This window comes from Gloeophyllum trabeum, assembly GCF_000344685.1.
Source record: "Gloeophyllum trabeum ATCC 11539 unplaced genomic scaffold GLOTRscaffold_00010, whole genome shotgun sequence".
NCBI classification, from domain to species: Eukaryota; Fungi; Basidiomycota; class Agaricomycetes; order Gloeophyllales; family Gloeophyllaceae; genus Gloeophyllum; species Gloeophyllum trabeum.
In genome coordinates, this window is record NW_006920419.1 from 59,825 (window position 1) to 81,507 (window position 21,683).

General features: G+C 53.8%; 6 protein-coding genes across 6 annotated transcripts; 5 read left to right on the forward strand and 1 right to left on the reverse strand.

Annotated features, from left to right (window-relative positions):
- Positions 1 to 25: 25 nt before the first annotated feature.
- Positions 26 to 1,111, reverse strand: GLOTRDRAFT_94681 (uncharacterized protein; the record flags this gene model as incomplete). Its single annotated transcript, XM_007869575.1, has 2 exons — positions 26 to 898; positions 941 to 1,111. 2 exons carry the CDS (start codon positions 1,109 to 1,111, stop codon positions 26 to 28), a joined length of 1,044 nt encoding a protein of 347 aa, XP_007867766.1.
- A 2,607-nt stretch (positions 1,112 to 3,718) lies between these two features.
- On the forward strand, positions 3,719 to 6,222 carry GLOTRDRAFT_62999 (ammonium transporter). The gene is made up of 4 exons (XM_007869576.1): positions 3,719 to 3,827; positions 4,397 to 5,190; positions 5,240 to 5,470; positions 5,527 to 6,222. The coding sequence occupies exons 1-4, from the start codon at positions 3,803 to 3,805 to the stop codon at positions 5,956 to 5,958; spliced, it is 1,482 nt and encodes a 493-aa protein (XP_007867767.1). The 5' UTR covers positions 3,719 to 3,802; the 3' UTR covers positions 5,959 to 6,222.
- A 33-nt stretch (positions 6,223 to 6,255) lies between these two features.
- Positions 6,256 to 7,143, forward strand: GLOTRDRAFT_78423 (uncharacterized protein; the record flags this gene model as incomplete). Its single annotated transcript, XM_007869577.1, has 3 exons — positions 6,256 to 6,547; positions 6,605 to 6,928; positions 7,001 to 7,143. 3 exons carry the CDS (start codon positions 6,256 to 6,258, stop codon positions 7,141 to 7,143), a joined length of 759 nt encoding a protein of 252 aa, XP_007867768.1.
- A 4,853-nt stretch (positions 7,144 to 11,996) lies between these two features.
- Positions 11,997 to 17,766, forward strand: GLOTRDRAFT_139677 (uncharacterized protein; the record flags this gene model as incomplete). Its single annotated transcript, XM_007869578.1, has 26 exons — positions 11,997 to 12,065; positions 12,176 to 12,247; positions 12,307 to 12,337; positions 12,395 to 12,510; positions 12,568 to 12,654; positions 12,711 to 13,906; positions 13,965 to 14,201; positions 14,264 to 14,406; positions 14,458 to 14,522; positions 14,578 to 14,728; positions 14,792 to 14,814; positions 14,870 to 14,921; positions 14,974 to 15,147; positions 15,210 to 15,373; positions 15,430 to 15,488; positions 15,542 to 15,555; positions 15,608 to 15,834; positions 15,886 to 15,991; positions 16,041 to 16,112; positions 16,171 to 16,721; positions 16,776 to 16,826; positions 16,883 to 16,962; positions 17,022 to 17,152; positions 17,208 to 17,362; positions 17,413 to 17,491; positions 17,545 to 17,766. 26 exons carry the CDS (start codon positions 11,997 to 11,999, stop codon positions 17,583 to 17,585), a joined length of 4,146 nt encoding a protein of 1,381 aa, XP_007867769.1. The 3' UTR covers positions 17,586 to 17,766.
- Positions 17,767 to 18,022: 256 nt separating this feature from the next.
- Positions 18,023 to 19,131, forward strand: GLOTRDRAFT_78429 (ribosome recycling factor; the record flags this gene model as incomplete). The annotated part of the gene is made up of 4 exons (XM_007869579.1): positions 18,023 to 18,469; positions 18,541 to 18,638; positions 18,709 to 18,847; positions 18,915 to 19,131. The coding sequence occupies 4 exons, from the start codon at positions 18,023 to 18,025 to the stop codon at positions 18,993 to 18,995; spliced, it is 765 nt and encodes a 254-aa protein (XP_007867770.1). The 3' UTR covers positions 18,996 to 19,131.
- Positions 19,132 to 19,565: 434 nt separating this feature from the next.
- GLOTRDRAFT_116914 (mitochondrial carrier) lies at positions 19,566 to 21,005 on the forward strand. Its single transcript, XM_007869580.1, has 4 exons — positions 19,566 to 19,775; positions 19,831 to 19,986; positions 20,047 to 20,222; positions 20,271 to 21,005. Exons 1-4 carry the CDS (start codon positions 19,722 to 19,724, stop codon positions 20,908 to 20,910), a joined length of 1,026 nt encoding a protein of 341 aa, XP_007867771.1. The 5' UTR covers positions 19,566 to 19,721; the 3' UTR covers positions 20,911 to 21,005.
- The last annotated feature ends 678 nt before the right edge of the window (positions 21,006 to 21,683 follow it).

Sequence of the window (21,683 nt, forward strand, 5' to 3'; positions counted from 1 at the left end):
TAGAGAGTGCTTGATCCCGCTTGAGTCAGGGAGTGAAGCTGTCTGAAGCCAATGCCTGGCCAGTCTTGATGATACCCTCGGTGCCAGGCCTAACCTCCCACTGCCATTCCCGCTCATCCCATTCGTCAACAGTTATCACAGCCCACTCAAGACTGGCCATAGAAAACTCCGAGGACTGCCGGAGATGAAGAATGTTTGTTACATCCCGGTCCATGTGATCATCTGCCACCACCAATTCCAAGCTGAGAGATAATCGGCGCAGAAGAGGAACAAGGTACTGGCTGGACTGATCTTCCCTATGCACAAGTGGCCATAGAAGATGGCCAATGGCAGTCGGAGGGACATTGTATGCACCACGCAGAGTAAGGGAAACCAGAGACGGGACGGCTTTGAGCAGCTGGTAAAGTTCATCCCCGTCCCTGATAATATCGATACACTCGAGGTCCAATACTTCCAATCGGCACCCGGATATTTCCAACAGAGATAGCACAGACAAAATAAGAGATTGGTTATTGCCATTGGGACGAGGGAATGACGAGACAACGAGATGGTGCAGTGATGGGGCAATGATACAGGGCAGGATGTCAGTAAACTCGTCACCACTACACCATATGGACAAATCCTCCAGCAGAGGTTGCTGAAATGGGGAGTGGAAGAACAACTGCAAGAGATCTGCCGCATCCTCGAACATCAGGGACTGAGAACGGGCCATATAGAACCTCCATGAATCGGTGTATTCCTTGCTATCCATGGGCAGCTTGCTGAATAGCTCAAAGGATAGCTGTATTGTATGCCCAGAGGCTCGAGCCATGAATGATTCCATCAAATTACTAAAGCCACCAAGCGTCCGCAGGGGACGACCATAGACGTTACCCGAGACGTGTATACGGCGCCAGAGCTTCGGAGTGGAACAGGCACATCGCCTCCACAAATGACAGACCTGGCTAAGGACGAGAGGCGTGAAACACGGTCCAAGTTGATATTCGAAGGAGTCTCGCTGATCGAGCAACTCTTCAAACACTTGCGAAAGCAGTTCCGCAGGTAGTAGATGCACCGCTGGTATAACTACCGTGCTCGAGTTATCGGGCTGTGAAACCGGGTATTCTTCCATGTAAGTCGTAGGCCTGTTATGGAAGAATTCATAGCAAATGATAGAACTTGAATCGGACGGTCTGGTCACTCACGCAAAGCAAGTTTACAACCAGGGGCCGATTCCTGGGCCTCAACCGTCAAAGTAACGGCTGTCGCGTTTCAGGTCCCTGCTCTCTTTCGTGTCCCTCACTTGTGACGTCCTAGCACGCTGTTCTGAGGCCAGCAGGAGATTAACTCGCAAGGTTGTATTTCGAAGCAGCAATTTGAATCGAAAGTTGGTCGAATCCGATTATGTCGTTTAACTTGTCATAAAAAGGTGGCACGCAAATCACGTGACCTCCCTTGATTCGACGCCAGTTCTGGCTTTTGTTCTTTACCCTGGCAATACCTGTTATGTAGTCATGTGGATTGTACGGAGAAAAAATCAGTGCGTCCGGAAGAGATGTATCATAGTCACGAAGAGGATTTCGTAGCCAGGACAAGGATATCGTAGCTGTTTAAGCCATGAACGAGCCTCTACACGGCCGGATTCCACCCCGAGGTAGATATTCACTTCAAGGTAGTAAATACATTAGCCTATGTGTTCTGTATCTGTTTGCCTGCTTGGGCATCGTACGCAAGGAGTAGAATCTTCTACTGGCTCGTACGTAGTACGTACCTGTCCTATATTTGTGACATGTTGTTGCGGCTGGCATAGCCCGCTGAAATATGGAAGGGTCAAAGATACGTAGAATATGCAAGGAGATAGAGCTGTAGTGCGTTGTGTTCTTTTGCCATATGTCCCCCGCCCCAGATATGGATATCCGACGGCGTCTTTGACTCAAAGAATAGGGGAAATACATTAAACATACCTGAGACAACTGCACGGGTGCACAAGTCACAAATCCGATCTGCAGCAGGCTCGAGCCTCGCAGTCCATGCGCGCTGCACGCTCGAGGCTTCTTACTGAATATGGTGCCGTGTACCAGCGGCGGAGTCTTGCCAGTGCATGGCCGCAACCGTCACTGTCGGGTTCACACCCTGAATCAAAGGCCCTCGAAATATCGAGCAGGTGTCTCCGGCGTGTGTGAAGGAAGGCTCACCAAATGTAACCGGTTTCGAGGGTTACTAGGTCAGATTTATGCTCAGCTGAGCCTACACCCCTGTCGCTATTCTCGGAGATCGAGAGGCGCGTTATATGATCGAGTCGATTTCCAACGTAGAAAAATATGAGACACACCGATGTCGTGTATCAGTCGGGACGACTTCTCCACCGTGGAGTGATATACAGAGACGAGATGAATTATGGTTTTAAGCCCTGCGGACCTCATCGGCCACGCTGCTCGTCCGACTTTCGAGATGACGTGAATAGCTCGGGAAGGTCCAGCGGCGCCAGAAACTCCCGCACGCCGACAGCAAGACGGCTAGACTAGATGATGACAACTCTTTCTAACCGGTCAGACGCAGATGCGTTTCCGCTATATATACTATAGGGCAGTGAGTAAGTTCAGTCTCTCACATGTACAGAGGCCACGTTGCGGGAGTGGTGGAACGGATTCAAACGTACGTAGAAGTCAAGAAGCATGCCCAAGGGAGGTAGGACCGCGAGTATTCCGCGATCTTGGAATAGCACCTAATAACACGCAGGAACGAGGCACGTCAAGGCGACGTTTCCTCTCATTCCCTGCGTCTTGAGTTTGGGTGATTCAAGACGCGTCATGCTCGAGTTTCGGGATGTCACGGAGACATGTACAGGATACGGCACCCGATGGAGTCCCGGTCTCCATGCGAGACCGATCATCTCGTCGTTGGCGGCATCCATTTTACCTATCCTTGAATACGATTTCCCTATCAGCGTCTGTTTGCGAGAATGTTGAGCAACGATCGGTTGTCGTAGTGGAAGCAAAAACAAACCGTGAATCCGAATAAAGCCGAGCAGCCGCGCCGTATAAAAGTGATGCCTGTCAAGGTTAGGACTGAAAGAAAGGGGCAAGGCAGCGTAGATAACGGCTGCACGATCGTAAGGCGAAGACCCGCGTTGGAGCATCCCGGCTTTGCGTGACCACAGTGGCAAAGTGTACCGAGCTACTACTCTGGACTTGGTGATTCATATTGCTTTTCATGTCGTAGCAGCTGCTTGGCAAGCTAGAGGCATGAAAGCTTGATAACAGCCAACCTTTCGTGAGCAGCCTCGACTTTCAGGCATCTGCATATGGCAAATGCCGAAAATTCATGCCCCGCGGCATTGTGGCGGGGCAAAGCCACCGAAATCGCACCCGCCACTTTCCTTGCCGAGCGATAACTGCAAGTCCGACTTGAATTCGAAGTCTCACTGCCTTCTGCCACACAAAGGGCTCATGATCAGCAGGAGCAATGTCGGGACTCCCGTACGATGTTCCTGAGAGTCCCGTCTGTTCCTGGCGTGGGGGAATCAAGATCCTGCATGATACGGAGGCTAGGAAAGGCAATTCTGGCGGCGGGTAAGAGACCGGGGCGCCCATAACGAAGATAAGAATACTCGTTACAATTGGGCGATAACGAAAGCATCGCATTTCGGGACCGCTTGGCACGCAGCGGTCTGTCAACGATGCGACAGCGTGGAAGGAGGCCCATCAGTATTTATCATCGTTACGCGCCAGGGTTCTTTCCCTTTCCTCTCGACATCGACGTCCTCTTTGTCGCTTGACCGCCCGCACACCTTTTCTGCGCTGTCTTGCGTCAGTCGGGCACCATGGTCAACATTACATACGACGCCTGTGAGTGTTTATTTCAATACTCTTCCATTTGTTCTCGGTTCCGGAGGGAACGGGCTGGACAGCTCGTTCTTTACGACTTCTTTCAGAAGGCTTCTACAGCAGACGGCGGGTGACAGAAGGTCGAATCAAGAGTGTGCTGTCACTTCTCAGGGCGGAGACCGACGTCTTCCAGACGTGTGTTGACAGCCCTCAGTTGGGAGGTCACTGGTCAGGTCGTCCGCGAGTTGGAGCGGGACAGAGGGCGGTGGACAGCTCATTCTTGACGGAGACCCAGTACTCCTGTCTTGAAGGGATTCGATGATACACCGCGGGTGGCTAAAGGGTCGTCTTCGAGAATAAGCGGTGGAACCGTTGTCGAGCTTGCAGACGCCCTTCCAAGTCTTCCGCTCAGGTACCGGAATGGTGTTGACGTGCCAAGTCTGAGTACCGTCAATGCGCACTTCCCTTGCCGCGAGGAAGTGACAGGGCGGGCGATGATCTTCAACCCAATATCGAGTCCACGCACCATTCTGATTCTGTTATTATCTGCCCAATGTCCGGTATCTAATGAACATGCTTTTACTTCACAGCGAACGACATTAATTGGTATGACCCCTCGACGGGCATGACCTCTGTATACAACCTAGGCGACATTGCCTGGGTGCTGGCCTCTACGGCACTTGTCATGATCATGATTCCAGGTGTCGGCTTCTTCTACTCCGGCCTGCTTCGACGCAAAAACGCGCTGTCCATGATATACCTATCTATGGTCTCGCTGGCCGTGGTCTCCTTCCAATGGTTCTTCTGGGGCTTCTCGTTAGCCTTCTCCGAGACCGGCTCAGCCTACATTGGCGACCTGCGGTACTTTGGTCTGAAGGGCGTGCTCGAGAAGCCCAGTATCGGGTCAACAAGGATCCCGTCCATCGCTTTCTGCGTGTTCCAGCTCATGTTCGCCGCCATCACGCCCATCCTCGCAGTGGGCGCCGTCGCCGAGCGCAGCCGGCTCGGCCCCGTAGCCGTATTCATCTTCATCTGGAGCACCATTGTGTACGATCCGATCGCGTGCTGGACGTGGAACGCCAACGGCTGGTCGTTCGTCATGGGCGGACTCGACTTTGCGGGTGGCACGCCCGTGCACATCTCGTCCGGTACCGCCGCACTCGCGATCTCCATCTACCTCGGCAAGCGGAGGGGCTACGGGACGGAGCGCCTCGCGTACAAGCCGCACAATACGAGCTACGTGATTCTGGGCACGGTGTTCCTCTGGTTCGGCTGGTTCGGATTCAACGGCGGCAGTGCGTTGAGCGCGAACTTGCGTGCCGTGCAGGCGTGCATCGTCACCAACTTGGCGGCAAGCGTCGGCGGCCTGACTTGGATGCTCTGGGTACGTTTCGGTCTCCCATCGCGCGTTTTCACCGCTAATTTCGGTACAGGATTATCGCCTCGAGCGCAAGTGGTCCGCCGTTGGTTTCTGCTCCGGCGCCATCTCCGGCCTCGTCGCCATCACGCCTGGCTCGGGCTACGTCGGCTCGCCCGCTGCGGTCCTCTTCGGCTTCATGGCTGGTACAGTGTGCAATTTTGCCACCCAGCTCAAGTTCCTGTTCGGCTACGACGATTGTCTCGATATCTTCGCCTCGCACGCGATCGGCGGTGTCGTAGGTAACGTAAGTACCTGGCACCCCCATTTGTGAACCTTCGGACTCACACACACGGACTGCAGATCCTGACCGGCTTGTTCGCGCAAGCATCCGTGGCTGGCTTCGACGGGCTCACCGAGATCCCAGGCGGGTGGCTCGACCACCACTGGGTGCAGCTCGGCTACCAGATCGCCGACTCGTGCGCGGGCCTCGGGTACTCGTTCGTCATGACCACGATCATCCTCTGGCTCATGCACTACTTCCCTGGCGGGTTCCTCCGCCTGCGCTGCGACGAGGAGACGGAGATCCTCGGCGTGGACGACGCGGAGATGGGCGAGTTTGCGTACGACTATGTCGGGCTCGAGGCGGAGATCGGGCCCGGTGGCCAAAGGGTGTACGCAGAGGCGCACGGGGACAATGCTGCGAGCGGCGGGAGGGAGCCGCGCCATTCGATGACGCATGTGAGGAAGACGGAGGCAAGCAGCGAAGGAAGCGTTGGGGAGAAGAGGGCTTGAGTGGGCTGGGGGGTATTGGGATGTGGGTTAATGGGAGTTATTATTATTCGTCGCTCATTCGTTCGCTCTGGTCGCGTCTCTGCATTTTTTTCCTTAGTCACCTTGTTCTGCGTTTCTGTGCGCAGATTCTATGTGTTCCTCTACGGAACAGACAGTCCGCTAGAAATAATTGTCAAGTATCGCATAGTGCATATAAGTTTCTAGATCTCGGTGTATCACCTACATACTACATACCAGCTCGAATGACATCGGACGATTTCGGACAAGTTCACGGGACTCGGGAACGGTCCTTGCCCAATGCCGAGTCCTCTAGTTCCTTCTTGCATTGCGATGTCAAGTTCAGCACCGAGCGAGTCACTATCGCTCTTGGTCATCAACCCGAATTCTTCCCAAGTTGTCACGGATGGCTTGGAGCAGAATCTATCGTCTTACTTGCCTCCAGGGGTTCGAGTAACGTACTTCACCGGGCCGCCAGAGGCGCCGCCTTCTATCAACGACGAGGCGACATCTGTGCAATCGACTGAGGCGTGTCTACGAGTTCTCAAGGATGAGGCTTTTACACGATTCGATGGATATCTGATATGTTGCTGTACGTCGCTGGGTTGCCGCATTCACCGAAGCCAATGAACTTGGAACTTGAATGAAGTTAGTGACCATCCCCTCACGTTTGAGCTCAAAAGACTGTACGACAAGCCTGTTTTGAATATACTCCATGCGTCTCTCGCGCAAGGGCTGTTGCTTGGTTCTCGCATTGGGATTATAACTACGGGACCTGCCTGGGTCGAGCCATTGATGAAGGGTGCCGTAGAGTTCCTCGGAGGTGACAAGAGATTCGTCGGCGTCGAGGCGACTGGACTCGGCGTGGTCGAGCTCAAGACCGACGGAGAAGGACATGTGGACGAGCAAGTCAAGAATGCGTCCGTACGTATAGCGCGCAAGGGCGCGGACGTAATCATCCTCGGATGCGCTGGTGAGCACACAGGCGTATAATTAGTAGTGGTACCCGATAACCGACTCATTTTCGACGTCTCTTTAACCCAAGGCATGACTGGAATGGACCCACTAGTGAAGTCGTCCGTTACGGAAGCAGGTCTGCATGCAGTCGACGTAGTCGACGGCGCGAAAGCAGGAGCTGAACTTCTTACTGGCTTAGCGAGGCAGGCTATGAGAGCGGGATTAGAGTAGGTGGTCTACATCAAGCATCGTCGTATAAGTGATGTAGGCGAGCATACCGTATCATTTTGCAGTCGTCGTCATGAACACTCGCCCCGCGCGCACGCAAAACGCGCATCGGACAACACAGGACAGCGTATCCGCGAGACTGATTAGACCACCAAAGGTATAAATGTCGGGAAGAAACTAAATGTCTTTCGTCTGGAAGCCTCGACCGCACTCTATCACATCAGCACTTCTGTGAATCCCTGAGGACCTGAGAGTCCTGACAGCAACACGTCAGGACGACTACAAACTTGGGAAGTATTCGGCGCTGCGCGGCACGCCAGGTCCGATTCCTCGTAAGGTAAATGAGTGGCAAGGGTTCCACAAGTAGGTAAATAGTCTTTCTAGCCTTCCGGGTGCTGCGCGGCATCAAGAATACTCCTAGTTCTTATATGTTGATCTCAGTGATACTAAATCATATAAGTTTGTAACTGAACTCTCAAACATAACTGTGTGTGGCTAGAACCTTCAATCATCCTATACTCGGTGTCAAGTACAGTTATTTCAATACACAATACACTGTTTACTTCAGTACTACACTCGGGTAGCATTACTATCGAGTCAGTGCACATGCATACTGTAGCTGAGATGCACGTCGTCAGGCTGAGGCCTCAATGCTGCCAGTACTACGCCTCATATGTAACTTACCAATCTTGTGCCGTAGGCAGCAGGGTACTTGCCATCGGCGCAATTCCACACACAGCTGGGGGATGCCTGACAGTGCCATTGGCCCGAGATCTTGAAAGGATCGTGCCGTGCAGAGACCACACTACATATCTGGAATTAGTCCCTATTCACAAACGGTAATTATTGACATGAGAGGCAATAGCTCCTATTTGCTGATGGTGCTAAGATTTGAATCGGTGGACCTTCCATTTAAGGAGGGTGCTCCCGTTACAGTTAAGGTAATGTGGACTATAAGGGGTATATCCCCTGTTCAACGCTGGCAATTTTCGATCACCAGAGAGCCCTATACAACTAAGGTTGGGCGCGGGTGACACCGCGGCTCTGCCACGCTCACCCCGACCCGTACCCGCCTGTACCGCACTCGCAGCGGGTAAGGGTACAAAACCCGCCCGAGAGACCGCGGGTCGCTGGGTGCCCTTAGCTGATGCCCAAGGTAGGGCTTTGCAGGTTCAAGGCACCCTATTGAAGGTACTGTTGGGCCAGTTTCTTTGTACACCTGGATCTGACAGTATCATACCTGACTCCAGTATCACCGGGAACCAACCTCCCGTGTTTTTGCTGCATTTACCCCTCAAAAATCACAAATTTCGTATAAATATTGTACCCTCCACCAGACCCGCGGGACCCGAGACCCATTGGGACGGTTTCATGGTAGCGCGCGGTTCGAGGGATTTCAGACCCGAGCCCGCACCCGAGCAACCCGTGGGCCCAATACTGCGGTGGTACCCGCCACCCGCGCCCATCCTTATATACAACGACTGAACAGTAAACCGATTCTAGGGGAATCGGAATTAGTAATGATGGCACTAGGCCAGTGACTTGTAGTCGGCACTACAACAGCCCTGCGGGCAGAGACCAATGTCCCGCCGGCGAGCATGCTATGAACATGCCCCGGTTGGGAGAACACTTTCCTGGAATGGTCTTTGTTGGACCACGACCTGGACATGGAGAATGTCCCTTGAATGAACAAAGGCAGATCCGCGGGACATTTACTATGCTCTCTAAAAATCAGGGGACATTTGATTCACATTGTTCTCTCATTCTTTATGTCTCGGCCAAGTCCCACTTCGGAGCATGCAAGGAAAATGTTCTCCCACCTATTTCATGAATGACAAATGTCCGGTGGCAGGACATCGGTGCTTGCCTGCTGTGAGTAGTCATGCCAGGATTGGCCAATCACATCACGAGAATCCTAACCGGCGCGGACTCTCACGGTCAGTGGCTGAACACGTCCTGACAGGTCCTGACCTGACAAAATGGACCTCACAGCGGGCAAGGACCGGTGTCCCGCCACCGGTCATTCATCTTTCACGGCAAGGGTGGGAGAACACTTTCCTAGGATGCTCCGTATCAGAACATGATACAGACATAAAGAATGAAAGGACAATGCTAATTAAATGTCCCCTGATTTTTAGGTACCATAGTAAATGTCCCGCAGACCTTTCTTTGTTCACTCAAAGGACATTCTTCATGTCCAGCTTATGGTCCAGCAAGGACCATTCTAGGAAAGTGTTCTCCCATCAGGGAGATGTTCCTGGCATGCCCGCCGGCGGGACATCGGTCTCTGCCCGCAGTGCCTTCTGAGCACTGACGTCTGAGAGCTCCTGAGAGCTCCTGAGGGCTCCTGAGAGGGCCTGAGGATGTTTCCTCAGGAGCTGTCAGGAGCTGTCAGGACAGATGCAGAAGTGCTGATGCAGTCCATGACCCGTTTCCAAGTCTATTGGTCGACGCATTGCCCTCAGCCATGAACAGCCTGTATCACGGACGTCCGCACGCACTGTATAGCAAGGACCTTGTAGTAACAATAGTAACACAGTCATCAAGCTGTGTAACATCGTGACTGCCATGATGGAACAAAATGACAGCTGGTTTACCCCTGCACCAGCAGCTTTCACCGAACGTCGACCACACCAGCTGCAGGCGGAACTCGCAGTGGTCTTGCTTGACATACCCGTGTCTTTCAAGTTCAGCCATGACCGCTGGTGCTATCACGTCGGTATGTGAACCAACTGCAATGGTTTACTGGCATACGGAGAATAATCAGGGCTCGTTTCAGTCTCCGGAAACCTACAGCCCTACCGCAAAATGTGTCGAATTGACACCTGCAGCACTGGTGCACAGTCTGCCTGTGGAATTGCTCTCTAAAATATTCTTAAACCTGCAATCCGAAGGGAAGGAGCTGGGACCACATTTTATGCCTTCCATTCTGGCACAGGTTTGCCAACACTGGAGGGAATGTGCCTGTTCTACCGCGGAACTGTGGCACAATATAGCCATCATTGATGAGCGTTGGCCGACGCGGTGGCGGTCATCGGTACGATGGACTTGGTATTCAGGTGTGCGAGTTTTTTATATCCTCCTCGAGCGCGGTACTGACCTGTTGTCGTCATGCAGCGAGGTCGGCTGCTAGACGAGCTGGACCCTTCGGAGTGGCTGGGGCTTATGGTACGCGTGGTCACTACTGGTGCTGGAGGCACGAGCCCTGTCCCAGAGACGAATTCCTGCAGCCTTCCCGTGCCGTACAACTCACCGCCACACAGACATGTCAAACAAACATCGCAGACCTATCACTGCGGAGGAAAGTGCCATGATAGCTGCACCAGGAAATCATCGGAGAGCGCGGGTAGACCCTTCGGTAAGGTATAAGTAATATACAGGAAAATAAGTCCGGAGTTCGTTTTCCAAGGTCCCGAAGGTAGACATCTATGGCATTAATCTTGTTCATGATTATAGGAGCATATTATATCCAAACATCAAACGAGCGTCGGACGAGGGAGCGACGAGGAGCGAGAGACTTCGCAGCCGGCGCGACTTGTAGTCCGACTACAACATTTCTAATGACACTATAAAGCTGGTTGTATTGGACTACCAGGGTTCTTACTCGACTACGAAAGGCACATTCGGCAGACTTCGGCAGGGTTCGGCGGACGTCGGCAGCAACGGCAGGGCTGCGGCAGGAAGATAACGACGCGTATACTGGATTCCCACGCCAAATGCACCAGCCTCTACAACATAGATTCTGCCTCAATCTGTTGTAGAGGGTGGTTACGAGCCTATCTTGAGCATGCTTTGATCGACTGGGGAATTGAAGACGACATATCGAAGTGCTGTTGGTTTCAGGCCACGGAAGAGGAGTACTAATGGCACAGTATCGGCAATCTTTCCGTTTGCTCTTGTTGTAGTGGACTGTAACGAATAGTATTAAGTGACAGCACCTGCGAGAGCATGTCGATGGCATGCGTGCGAAGTGCTGTATTCCTATACACAGTCCAGGCGATACGTCCTGGCTGCTGGGCCTAGCATACGGTGCGGAATTTAACTCCTTCCTTCCGTTCAGTTATCCTCATTCGAGTCTCAACTCATCAACTCAAGCAGATCCTGTGGGACGCTGGGCCTTCTATCCCATGCCTTCTCTCATTCGGGCCTGGCACCTTATTGTCACCGACAGCGAGACGTCCGTATACTGCAGTAACCAGCCATACGCTCTTCTGGCCTGTCGGCTCATGCTCGTACATCAATGTAGGCAGAACCGCGCGCGGGACCATGAGGTTAGGATTGGCATCCGTCCTCAACGCCTTCCCCCGGCGCTTCCCGCTGCCGCCTTGTCCCAGTTCGGCGGTCGCGCTGACACCAGCTCGGGACGCAGCCCGCGCTTCGCTTCCCCTCTCTAACGTACCAAATTTCTCGCCTGTCGAAAGCTCCAGCGCGTGCCCGTTCTTCCCGCGTCGTCGGAGAGAGCGAGTCTGCTGTCTCCTCCGAGCTCCTCGAGGGTCAGCGAGCCTACCGGGACGGAGTATCCAAATGCAGATGAGTAGGCCAAAACATCACATCGCCGCTGATCCACTTACCAAGGAGACGGCACAAGCAGACATGGCTGCAAAAGAAAAGGTTCTGCGCGACGGGTTTACGAACACGAGTAAGAGCTCATAAAACGTCTCAGGCGCGTTGGCGTACAATTGGAGCTTGCACTTCACGCTTCACGCTTCATCGACGCGTAGCACGTGACTGCATTTGCCGTTTTTGGCCGGCGCGTATAGCTTCTTCGTGGGAAGGAACGCGCTGCTTAACGCGCGCACCGCGTCTCATTTCCCTCCACTTTCCGCCCATCCACACATTGCCAAAGTTCTTGGGAGATGGCGCTGTCGCCGGACGAGTTTCTGTCTCTTGCCAAACGCACGCTGTCCCTGCCGCCGGACGCCTCTGTAAGCAGCCTTTTGATTTAGACTTTAAGCTGTGCATGATGCGTCCTGCGTGTTATGTAACGCAACTTCGGAAGCGTGCTAATTAAAAGCGTTTCTGGGACCGTTTATAGGCTGCAGCAGTTCCAAAGTGCTACTTGAAAGAACTGGAACGTCACTTGAATCTGTACGCGGATGACACCAACGTGAGTTCGAGGCCGTTTGGGCAAATCCTGTTGTTCCTGACCTGCTGCGCACAAAATAGTTTGCTATCAGGTTACAGCCTGGGACCGGACGTAAGTGTCTGGTTCGTTTGAAAGGACCATATGTCTCTGAATGCGTTGCTGGTATAGTGGGCATTGTCAGATGCCTCGAAGAAGGCTGCAACATCGACATACCGCTGGTTCCCCGAATTTCGGTTGCAGACGGGGGTAAGAGAGATGGCCTCGGGTCGCTCTCAGGCTATCGGGTAAACTTTCAATTCGCGAGTTATCGCCCTTCTTGACTGAGTGACTATTGTTTACAGACGCATATAAGCAACCACCCCGCACACAAGCAAAGCCGCTTGAAGAGGCTGAAAGCCGAGCAAGCTCGGAAGCTCGGAAAATCAGTTGTATGTACCTTTTCGCTATTTCAGTTCTGCGTGCCATTCTGACGCTCTGGCGGCAGTCGACCCCTGCATCGACGAGCAATGCAATGGCATCTTCATCGTCTCAGGTGAAGACGCCCAGCGGCACGCCGAAGGCGAGCCTCCTGAGCGTGCTAGACGCTAGCTTTGACACGGAGGCACCTACTTCTCGTGCCAGGGGCTCAATCAGCATGCCCAGCACGCCACCCAAGTACCGATCATCTTTTGCTCCCCCGAAGGCTGCATCAGGGGAGCCGGAGCGTTTCATTTCGCCTTTCAAGCCTCCCAAAGCAGTATCGCGGGAGCAGGAACGATACGTTCAAATGTTTGATACTGCGACAGCGAAGGCAGAGCCGATCGAGCTTACCGTCCCTCGGAAGCGCTACTCCGACTCAACGTTCCCCACGCTCAGTGAGGAGTCTGATGTGACATCTCACCTCAGCTCCTCTCCTGTCTCCCTAAAGAAACAGAGACTCTCGTCCCCGCCTCTGCTACCTCCGTCCTCCGATGCTGCGGAGCCCGTTGCCGGACCCTCGGGTGTCAAGGCTGCTGCGGATGTCGACGACATCCGCGAGCAGATCTTCGACGTCCAAGCTGACATTGCGCATCTGCAACCACAGATCGACCGCATCGCGAGGAAGAAGACGAAGACGAAGGGCGAGGTTACGAGGCTGGCGAATTTAAACGCGCGTATGGCGGCTTTCAAACAGAAGAGGGACGACCTGACTACGTCGCTTCCCAGCTCCACTATGGCGCGGTCGCCGAAGAAGGAGGCGCATGCGCCCGAGAGGGCTGGGCAGGTGCGGAACATTGGCCCGACGGGGCCGTACGGCTACGTGGGGCGCCAGTTCGTCCAGTTCGGCACTCAGGGAGTACGGAAGCCGGAGATTTCACCATTCGCGCGGCCGGAGCAGAAGTCTCACACTCCCAAGGTCGAGGAGAAGCCTGTGGTATTCAAGCGGTCGGAATCGCGCGCACCTGAAATCCCGCGCCATCTGCCATTCAGCCCCGTCGCGTCCGGCTCGAACGCGGTGGTCAAAATGGATGTGGACGAGAAGACCCGAGTGCTGCCCAGAGGACCAGAGAATTTGCCCCCTGGCCGCGACTTCAGCGAGCCACTCGACGACATACCCTTGGTCCCTGGGAGATACAGGGATGACCCTCGGTTCGACGAAGATGGCGATTTCTATGGGCGGGGCAAAGACAAGTTCGCTGGGCCCGTTGCAAAAGCGGACGAGTAAGTATCATTGCCCTTGTGTTCCCTCCTTAGTACCTTGCTGATGGACGTGTGGCAGTATCGACAAGTTCCTGGTTGCCGCGGGCAATGCAGAGCAGTTTGACGGCAACGCGTCGGTGGACAGCGCGCTCGAGAAACTGGGCCTGCAGAACCTGTTCGACACGCTCCCCGGGATGACGGTCGCGCTGATGCCGCACCAGGCGATCGGCGTCAAATGGATGCTAGAGAAGGAGAAGAGCCATTTCAAGGGTGGGTGCATGGCGGATGAGATGGGTCTCGGGAAGACCGTACAGATGTGGGTATATGCGGTGTGCTCTATGGACGATGCGCTGACATTTTTGTCTGGTTTAATTGCAGGATGTCTGTCATCGTTACGAACCAGTCCAGCGACCCTATGCAGAAGACGACCCTTATCGTGGCACCACTGGCTCTCCTTGATCAGTGGCAGCTGGAATTGCAGACGAAGACGGATTGTGGACTCAAATGCTTAATCTATCATGGTGTGTGCGCCTCGAATTGATCCGTGCGTCGGTAATAACATAGTCTACCAGGTGCGGGCAAACCGAAAAAGAAGTCAGACTTGATTAAATACGATGTGGTGCTGACAACTTATGGCGTACGTACCCAGCGTTCCTGAATCTTGTGCATATATTTACCCAATCCGTTCTTAGACCCTTGCTATGGAGTGGCCGGACCCCGAAGCTGAGGAGAAAGCACAGAAAGCACGAAAGCAGCAGAAGCCTAAGAAGGACGAGGAATTTATCGTGAGCGACTCTGAAGACTCGGACGAGCCAGTCAAGAAAAAGTCCAAGAAGAAGACATGTAAGCACACTTGACCCTCTTTGCGGCGAATGCTCGCTGACAACTGCTGCCCATGACCTGCAGTGGGTTTGCTGTTCCAAGTGGATGTTCGTATTGAATTTGTTCTTATGTAATCTCAAGCTGATCAGTGACTATTCATAGTGGTGGCGAATCGTACTTGATGAAGCTCAGAATATCCGGAACAAGAGGACTCGTGAGTGACTTCGACTCCCCCCAAGTCACGGGTGCTGAGATGCTTTTTGTAGGGGCTTCACGCGCCGTCACAAAGTTGAGCTCGAAGTATAGGTGGTGCCTCTCCGGAACGCCTATCATCAATGGCCTCGCCGATGCCTATGGCTTGCTTCGGTTCTTGGAAGTACGGCCTTGGTACGATTGGAATGAATTCAACAGCCACGTCGTGCGTCTGGAGAAGAAGAATCGTAGGAGCCCTTACATTACTAAGTCAATATCTGGATACTGAATGTTACGTATGTGCATATAGCATCAATGGCTACAACTAGGCTCCAAGTGATCTTTAAGTCGATGCTCATCCGGCGAAAGAAGGATTCGATGTTGGACGGAAAGCGGCTCATAGAGTTACCCGCCAAGACCATCGAGCTGCACAAACTGCAGTTCACCGAGGAAGAGCGTGAGATCTATAAAATGGTAGGAGTGGCACCGGGATCTCTCATATATCCATGATCACTGAAGCAACCCTGCAGGTTGAGGTTAAGTCGCAAGCGGTGTTCAATCGCTTCCTCCGTGCTGGGACGGTGCTAAAGTGAGCTCCTGCCTTCTCCCCAAAGTGTAAACTGTTGATCCTTGCATCGCTAGGAACTATCATCAAGGTAAACATATGTTCCTATGCAAAATGATTTGTTGCTGAATGGGCTTTCGTAGTTCTGGTCATGTTGCTCCGGCTTCGACAGATCTGTTCTCATCCTGCACTCATATATGAAGAAGGCGAGGCTTACAGCGATCCGGGTGACGAGGATGACAGTACCGTCCGGCCTGAAGCCAAAACGGAGCTGGCCCGTGCTGCTCAGTTGATATCGCCTGACTTTGTAGCCCGGATGAGGTTCAAGTTCAAGCAGGCGGCCCTACATAGGATGCAAGCAGAGAAAGAGGTAGGTGTTGGTGCTTTGCCTGATACGGATGTCACTAACTGCCTTTGCAAGTCTGCCGATGCCACGGTAGACGATGAGGAATGCCCTGTCTGCTTAGACGCAATGGTGGATCCTGTTCTGACTCCTTGTGCACACGTGTTCTGCCGGGAGTGTATCAGTGAGTAATTGTGGCGTTAAACATGGCCGCTGTTTGACTGTGGTAATAGTAAATGTCCTCAACCAACCTCATGTTGACGATCAGAACAACGATATCCGGTACAAAGCGGACGAACGACCTTGTATGTCTTGGTTTCTTGGGTGAATCTCAAATGACACAAACTAACAGACGGCTCTCAGGCCCTAGCTGTCGCGCCCCCATCTCATTTGCGAAGCTCTTCTCGCGACTGGCGTTCGAGCCGTCGGATGAGGAGCTGACAGATGACAGCGAACGGGTCGACATATCCCAGGTCATGAAGAAGAGCAAGAAGGGCAAAGGCAAGGCCAAGCCGGGCAGTGCTCGCAAAATGATGTGTTCATCTGACGCAGAAGAGGCCGGCGCTGACGACGTCGATATGGACGACGAGGAAGACGAAGAGGACGAGGAGGACGATGACGATATGCGCGACTTTATCGTGGATGATGATGCAGATGACGATGAGGAGTATGGCTCGCGACGGCCTAGCAAGAAGGCCCCTGTCGTCGTAGATGGTGACGATGAAGATGGGGAGTTTGCACCGCCCCGCGCCAACACCAGGAAGGGGAAGGGGAAGGCTCGAGCCATCATCCTGGATTCAGATGACGAAGAGGATGCCGAGGTCATCTTTGGCAAGAAGGAGCCGGAGCCCGAGCGTCCTGCGGATGGGAAGATTAGGCTCATGTCGAAATTCTTGCCGTCTACGAAGATGAAGGTGGGCAACCTATGTGTCTTCGCCTCCCGTATTTCAACTGATCCTATCACTCAGCACATGATGGAAAGTCTGCGGGAATGGTCTAAAACAAACCCCGACGAAAAGGTTCGTATATCACTAGCGTCGTAGTGAGAGCATCGACTGACGGGACACTCCTGCAGGTCTTGATCATCTCCCAATGGACCTCGTGCCTCGATCTCGTCTCCAACTACCTCAGCGAGAATGGGATGATCCATGTCAAGTACGTGCGATGTCTGCTTCCCTCCACATATATCGGGCCATCTGATCTTGAATACGCAGATACCAGGGTAGCATGAATCGCGCAATGCGTGATCGCGCCGTACGCGTGTTCATGGCGAAGGACAAGGCCAAGTACATGCTCATGTCACTCAAATGCGGTGGCGTCGGGCTGAACCTCACACGTGCTAACCGTGCGTATCTCCCTCTCCCTTCTCTTTCTCGTTCTGACATGACATTGGGAAATAGGTGTTATCTCGCTGGATCTCGGGTGGAGCGAAGCGGTCGAGCACCAGGCATTCGACCGCGTGCACCGGCTGGGGCAGCACCGTCCGGTGTTTGTCGACCGGCTCGTTATTGAGAATACGGTAGAGGACCGGATTTTGGCGCTTCAGGAGCGGAAGGTGCGTTCTCTCTTCTCCCTCTCTCCAGGGCTTGGCTGACAGTTTTTTAGCGGAACCTTGCCGAAGGTAGTCTGGGCGAGGGCGCTGGAAAGAAGATCGGGAGGTTGAGCGTTAGGGAACTTGCGAACTGTGAGTTGTCGGAGGTTCGGCCTGCTGCGAGCGGGTGCTGACATACTTCGTAGTATTCGGCATGGACACGAGAGGGCGTCTCATCGGAAATTGAACTCAGCTATCCACGCGGTCCGTTCCGTACACCTTTCAGTGCGCTCCATTTTTTCATTCAATCCACCTTTTTCGCGCTGTGATCGTTATTTTTATTTTTCTTAAGCGCTATATTATTGGCACATTAATCCCATTCCTCATTCTTCGATACACCCTCTATCCACTGCTCGGATCTATATACGCCAGCGTCGAGATTGGCGGCTTATACTATTGTATGAGATCACTGATAATGCTGTTGTATCATAGGCAATCCTATCATGGTAGTGCTAGCGTAGATGTGTGTCTAATGTGTTGTTTTTGTACGTGTATAGATGTTGCTACATATCATAGCAGTGTGGCTCTTGAACTTGTACTAGTAGCTTAGAGAGCATGTGACCGCGTCGCGAGCCGTAACGCGAGTGTGACTTGGCAGATTTCTTCTCACCTCTTACCGCCACTATGACTTTCTTGCGCCTAGCAATCCGGCGTACGCTCCCGGGCATTTCATTGCATGGTCAAGCCGCTCGCCTGGCTGTCTCTGTCCGCTTTTACGCGTCGAAAAACAAACAAACGAAGTCAAAGAATTCCAAATCTTCCAGCCCGGCCGAAGAATCGCACTCGAAACCCAAAGGCCCGCTCAACACCTCTGCGCTCGTGCCAGGCTCGCAAGCGATCCATTCGTCCCCGGAATATGTCTCTACGCAGCAGAAGATGTCCGCCGCGGTGGACTATTTCCGCAAGGAGACCTCCGTGCTCGAGAGCCGCGCGAGCGGGCGCGTCATGCCGTCGCTGCTCGACCCCGTGCGCGTCACGCTGAAGGACGGCGAGCGCGTGAAGCTGGACGAGGTTGCGACGGTGGGCGTACGGGACGGAAGTGTGCTGGTTGTAACCGTTTTCGAGGAGGGCGTGAGTGCTTCCACCCGCCTTGCTGCGTTGGATGGTCGAGTGATAGGGGCTGTGTTGCCTTGCCTTAGTAGAATCTCAAACACGTCGAGACCGCTATTTATGATGCGAAGATCCCCAGCGTCGTGCCGCAGAAGCAAGACAGCCGCACGATCCGGATACCCATACCCAAGTGAGTGGCACCGTGGTTGCTGCTGGTTAGATGGTTGAATGGCGTGCTGATTCTAAGGATGCTCGTACAGGCCTACTGTAGAAGCCCGCCATGCACTCTACACCACCGCCCACCGGCTTGCGGAAGAGTGTCGTGTGCAGATTCGGAAGCATCACTCCGCCGCTCTCAAGAAGGGCAAGTTCGACAAGCACTCCAAGGAGATCGAGGAGGTATGTCTGCATTTGCGTCGTAAATACGGCCTATCCTCCGTGCTAATTTGTGCATTTGCATCAACAGTTCCAAAAGCTCACGGACCAGCAGATCGCGGAGGTCGATAAGATTCTGACGCAGATGAAGAAGAACTTGGGTGTTCGGTGACGCCGATGCTTATGTCCAGAACGTGGTTTGGAAGTGGGTCATAGTGCGAACAGCGGACATGTCCAATGTCGTGAACTGATCCAAGGCAGTCGCTATGTCTCTTACTTGTACTAATCTGCGAATGATTTGATTCAAGGACCGAACTTAGGGCTGGATATGCTGACCTTTGTCTCGGCTTTCTGTGATTCTTAGGCAAGTCGCGCATTCGCCGGACGCATAGCACACGGGTGCAACGGAAACCCTGAGGCCTGAAATCCTGCCCGCTTCAACTACATTGCTGCTCACTGCTATTGACCATCTTCATGGCTTAGGTGACTTGTGGTTGTCTTCGGGTCACAGTTGCATCGATCGGTTTCACCGTCCAAGCAAGCTCCAGTGGGCAATGCACCCAAAACCACTCTGACGAAGGATGATTGAGATGGTTGCGTATTCCGCTCTCTACTGGTTCTACAGTGTACGCGCCGTTTGTGCCACCATCGAAGCCTCAGCCACACACGCGACGCGACAGGTGCACGTGGCGACCACGCGCGCTTACCGGCTACCTGCCAGTGCCACTTCATTTTGCCGTCCACATACAGCTGTACTTTTGCCACAGCTGCGTATAGCAATTGCTGTTCATTGAGAGTGCCTATATAGCTCCTGCTCCGCGATGCAATAGCAGCCTTCTACTTCGTCTTGACTGTCATCTCGTTCAGCATATCATAGACCACTTCTCTGATAACGACCATGGACTCTTCCTCGCCCACCGTCCGGGCACTCAAGGACATTGCGTTCGGCAGCGTAAGCGGCGTCCTCCCTCGACCCTGAAACCTGCAGCTAATGTGCGCCAGTGAAGGCAGCAGGCATCGCGTCCAAGTTCCTCGAACACCCGTTTGACCTCTGTAAAGTCCGCCTGCAGGCGCAGGTGCTCGACCAGCACGCGCGGTTCAGCGGGCCCATAGACTGCTTGACGCAGACGTGGAAGAATGAGGGGATACGAGGCCTGTATAGGGTGCGACTTGCTTTGTAATTAGTGGGTTAGGAATCGGCCTGACGGAGGGGGCGATGCAAGGGCTTGCCTGCGCCGATTGTAGGCGCGATGGTGGAGAACGCCTCGCTGTTCCTGTCGTACAGCGAGCTGCAGCACCTCATCCGGCGTTTCAACCACCTCCCCGCTTCGCAAGATCTCTCCGTGCCTCAGCTGGCACTCGCGGGCGCCGGCGCGGGGGGTATCACCAGTTTCCTCCTGTGAGTACCGATACTGCTGTGCAAGACGCGACTCACGATCTCCACTAGCACCCCAATCGAACTCGTCAAGTGCAAGATGCAAGTGCAGATGCTCGTCGGGTCCCCCCTCGCGCCCTCGCCCTCCACCGTCGCCGCCCTCGCCTCCTCCACCCACCCCGCCAGCGCACCTCCGCCAGCGCCGGCGCCCCTGCCCTCGCGCGCGCACCTCCCGGGTCCGCTCGGCGTGCTCACGAACGTGGTCCGCACGACGGGCGTGCGCGGGCTCTGGCTCGGGCACACGGGCACGTTCATCCGCGAGACGGGCGGCAGCGGCGCGTGGTTCGCGACGAAGGAGGCCGTCGCGGCGTTCCTCGTCGCCCGCGACCCGCCCTCCCGCGCCGCGCCCCGGCGGACGAAGAAGGAGCTGCGCCCGTGGGAGTCGGCGCTCGCGGGTGCGTGCGCCGGCGGGATGTACAACCTTGCGTTCTTCCCGGCCGACACGGTCAAGAGCACGCTGCAGACGGAGGGGGAACTAAGACCGGGCGTGGAACGGGGGAAGGCAAGCTTTTTTGGGACGTTTATGGAGATGTGGAGGAAGCAGGGGTTGAGGGGTTTGTATGCGGGGTGCGGGATTACGATTGCGAGGAGTATACCGAGCAGTGCGGTGATCTTTTTGATTTATGATGGGTTGAGTCGGAGGTTTGGGTAGGTTAGCGGGTGTCTCGAGGAGGGAACTTGTAAATATAATACATATAATGATTTATAGAGTTGCTAGATTTATCTCTGTTCTGTCACAATGCGTGCTAATACTTTCGATGTGGCCCCCTGTGTCCAGAAATAGCCTTGCACACACGTTCACGTGCCCGCCACTGCGCGCGTCGTCGCGAGTGTGGCAGGACCCCTGAAAGTACCAATGGAGGTTAGATACCAGAGGACCTGATTTCCTTCATTTTTACCGGGACCGAATTTCGCGTAATTTGGCTGTTTTTACCGGGACGCGATACCAACCTAGCTGTGTGGCTCGAGATTTACCGGGACCCAGATATCCAACCTCTGAATTTTGATCCGGTCACAAGGGTTTTTCTTAGCCAAATTTGATCAAAATACGGCATTATCCGCTACAATATGCCATATATAGGCCCAATGTTGCCAGAACAGTGCAATCTCAGCTCAAATATTTATTGGGGCAAATTGTGGCTGCACAAGCCAGTGATTGAGTGCCGGGAGAAGCCGGGTATATACCACAATGGTATCTGACCTTGGATATTGAGCCTCAATTCTACCGGGACTAAAGTATCCGGCCTCTTGGGCGCTTCGCCACATTTTACCGCAACCGTATCTAACATACGGCCTCCAGACCTCACTTTTTTACGGAATTGGTATCTAACCTCCATCGGTATTTTCAGGGGTCCTAGTGTGGCTCGCTTGATGGAAGACGTGGAGTGCGTTATACCCGTAACCGCGACCCAATTTAAATAATTG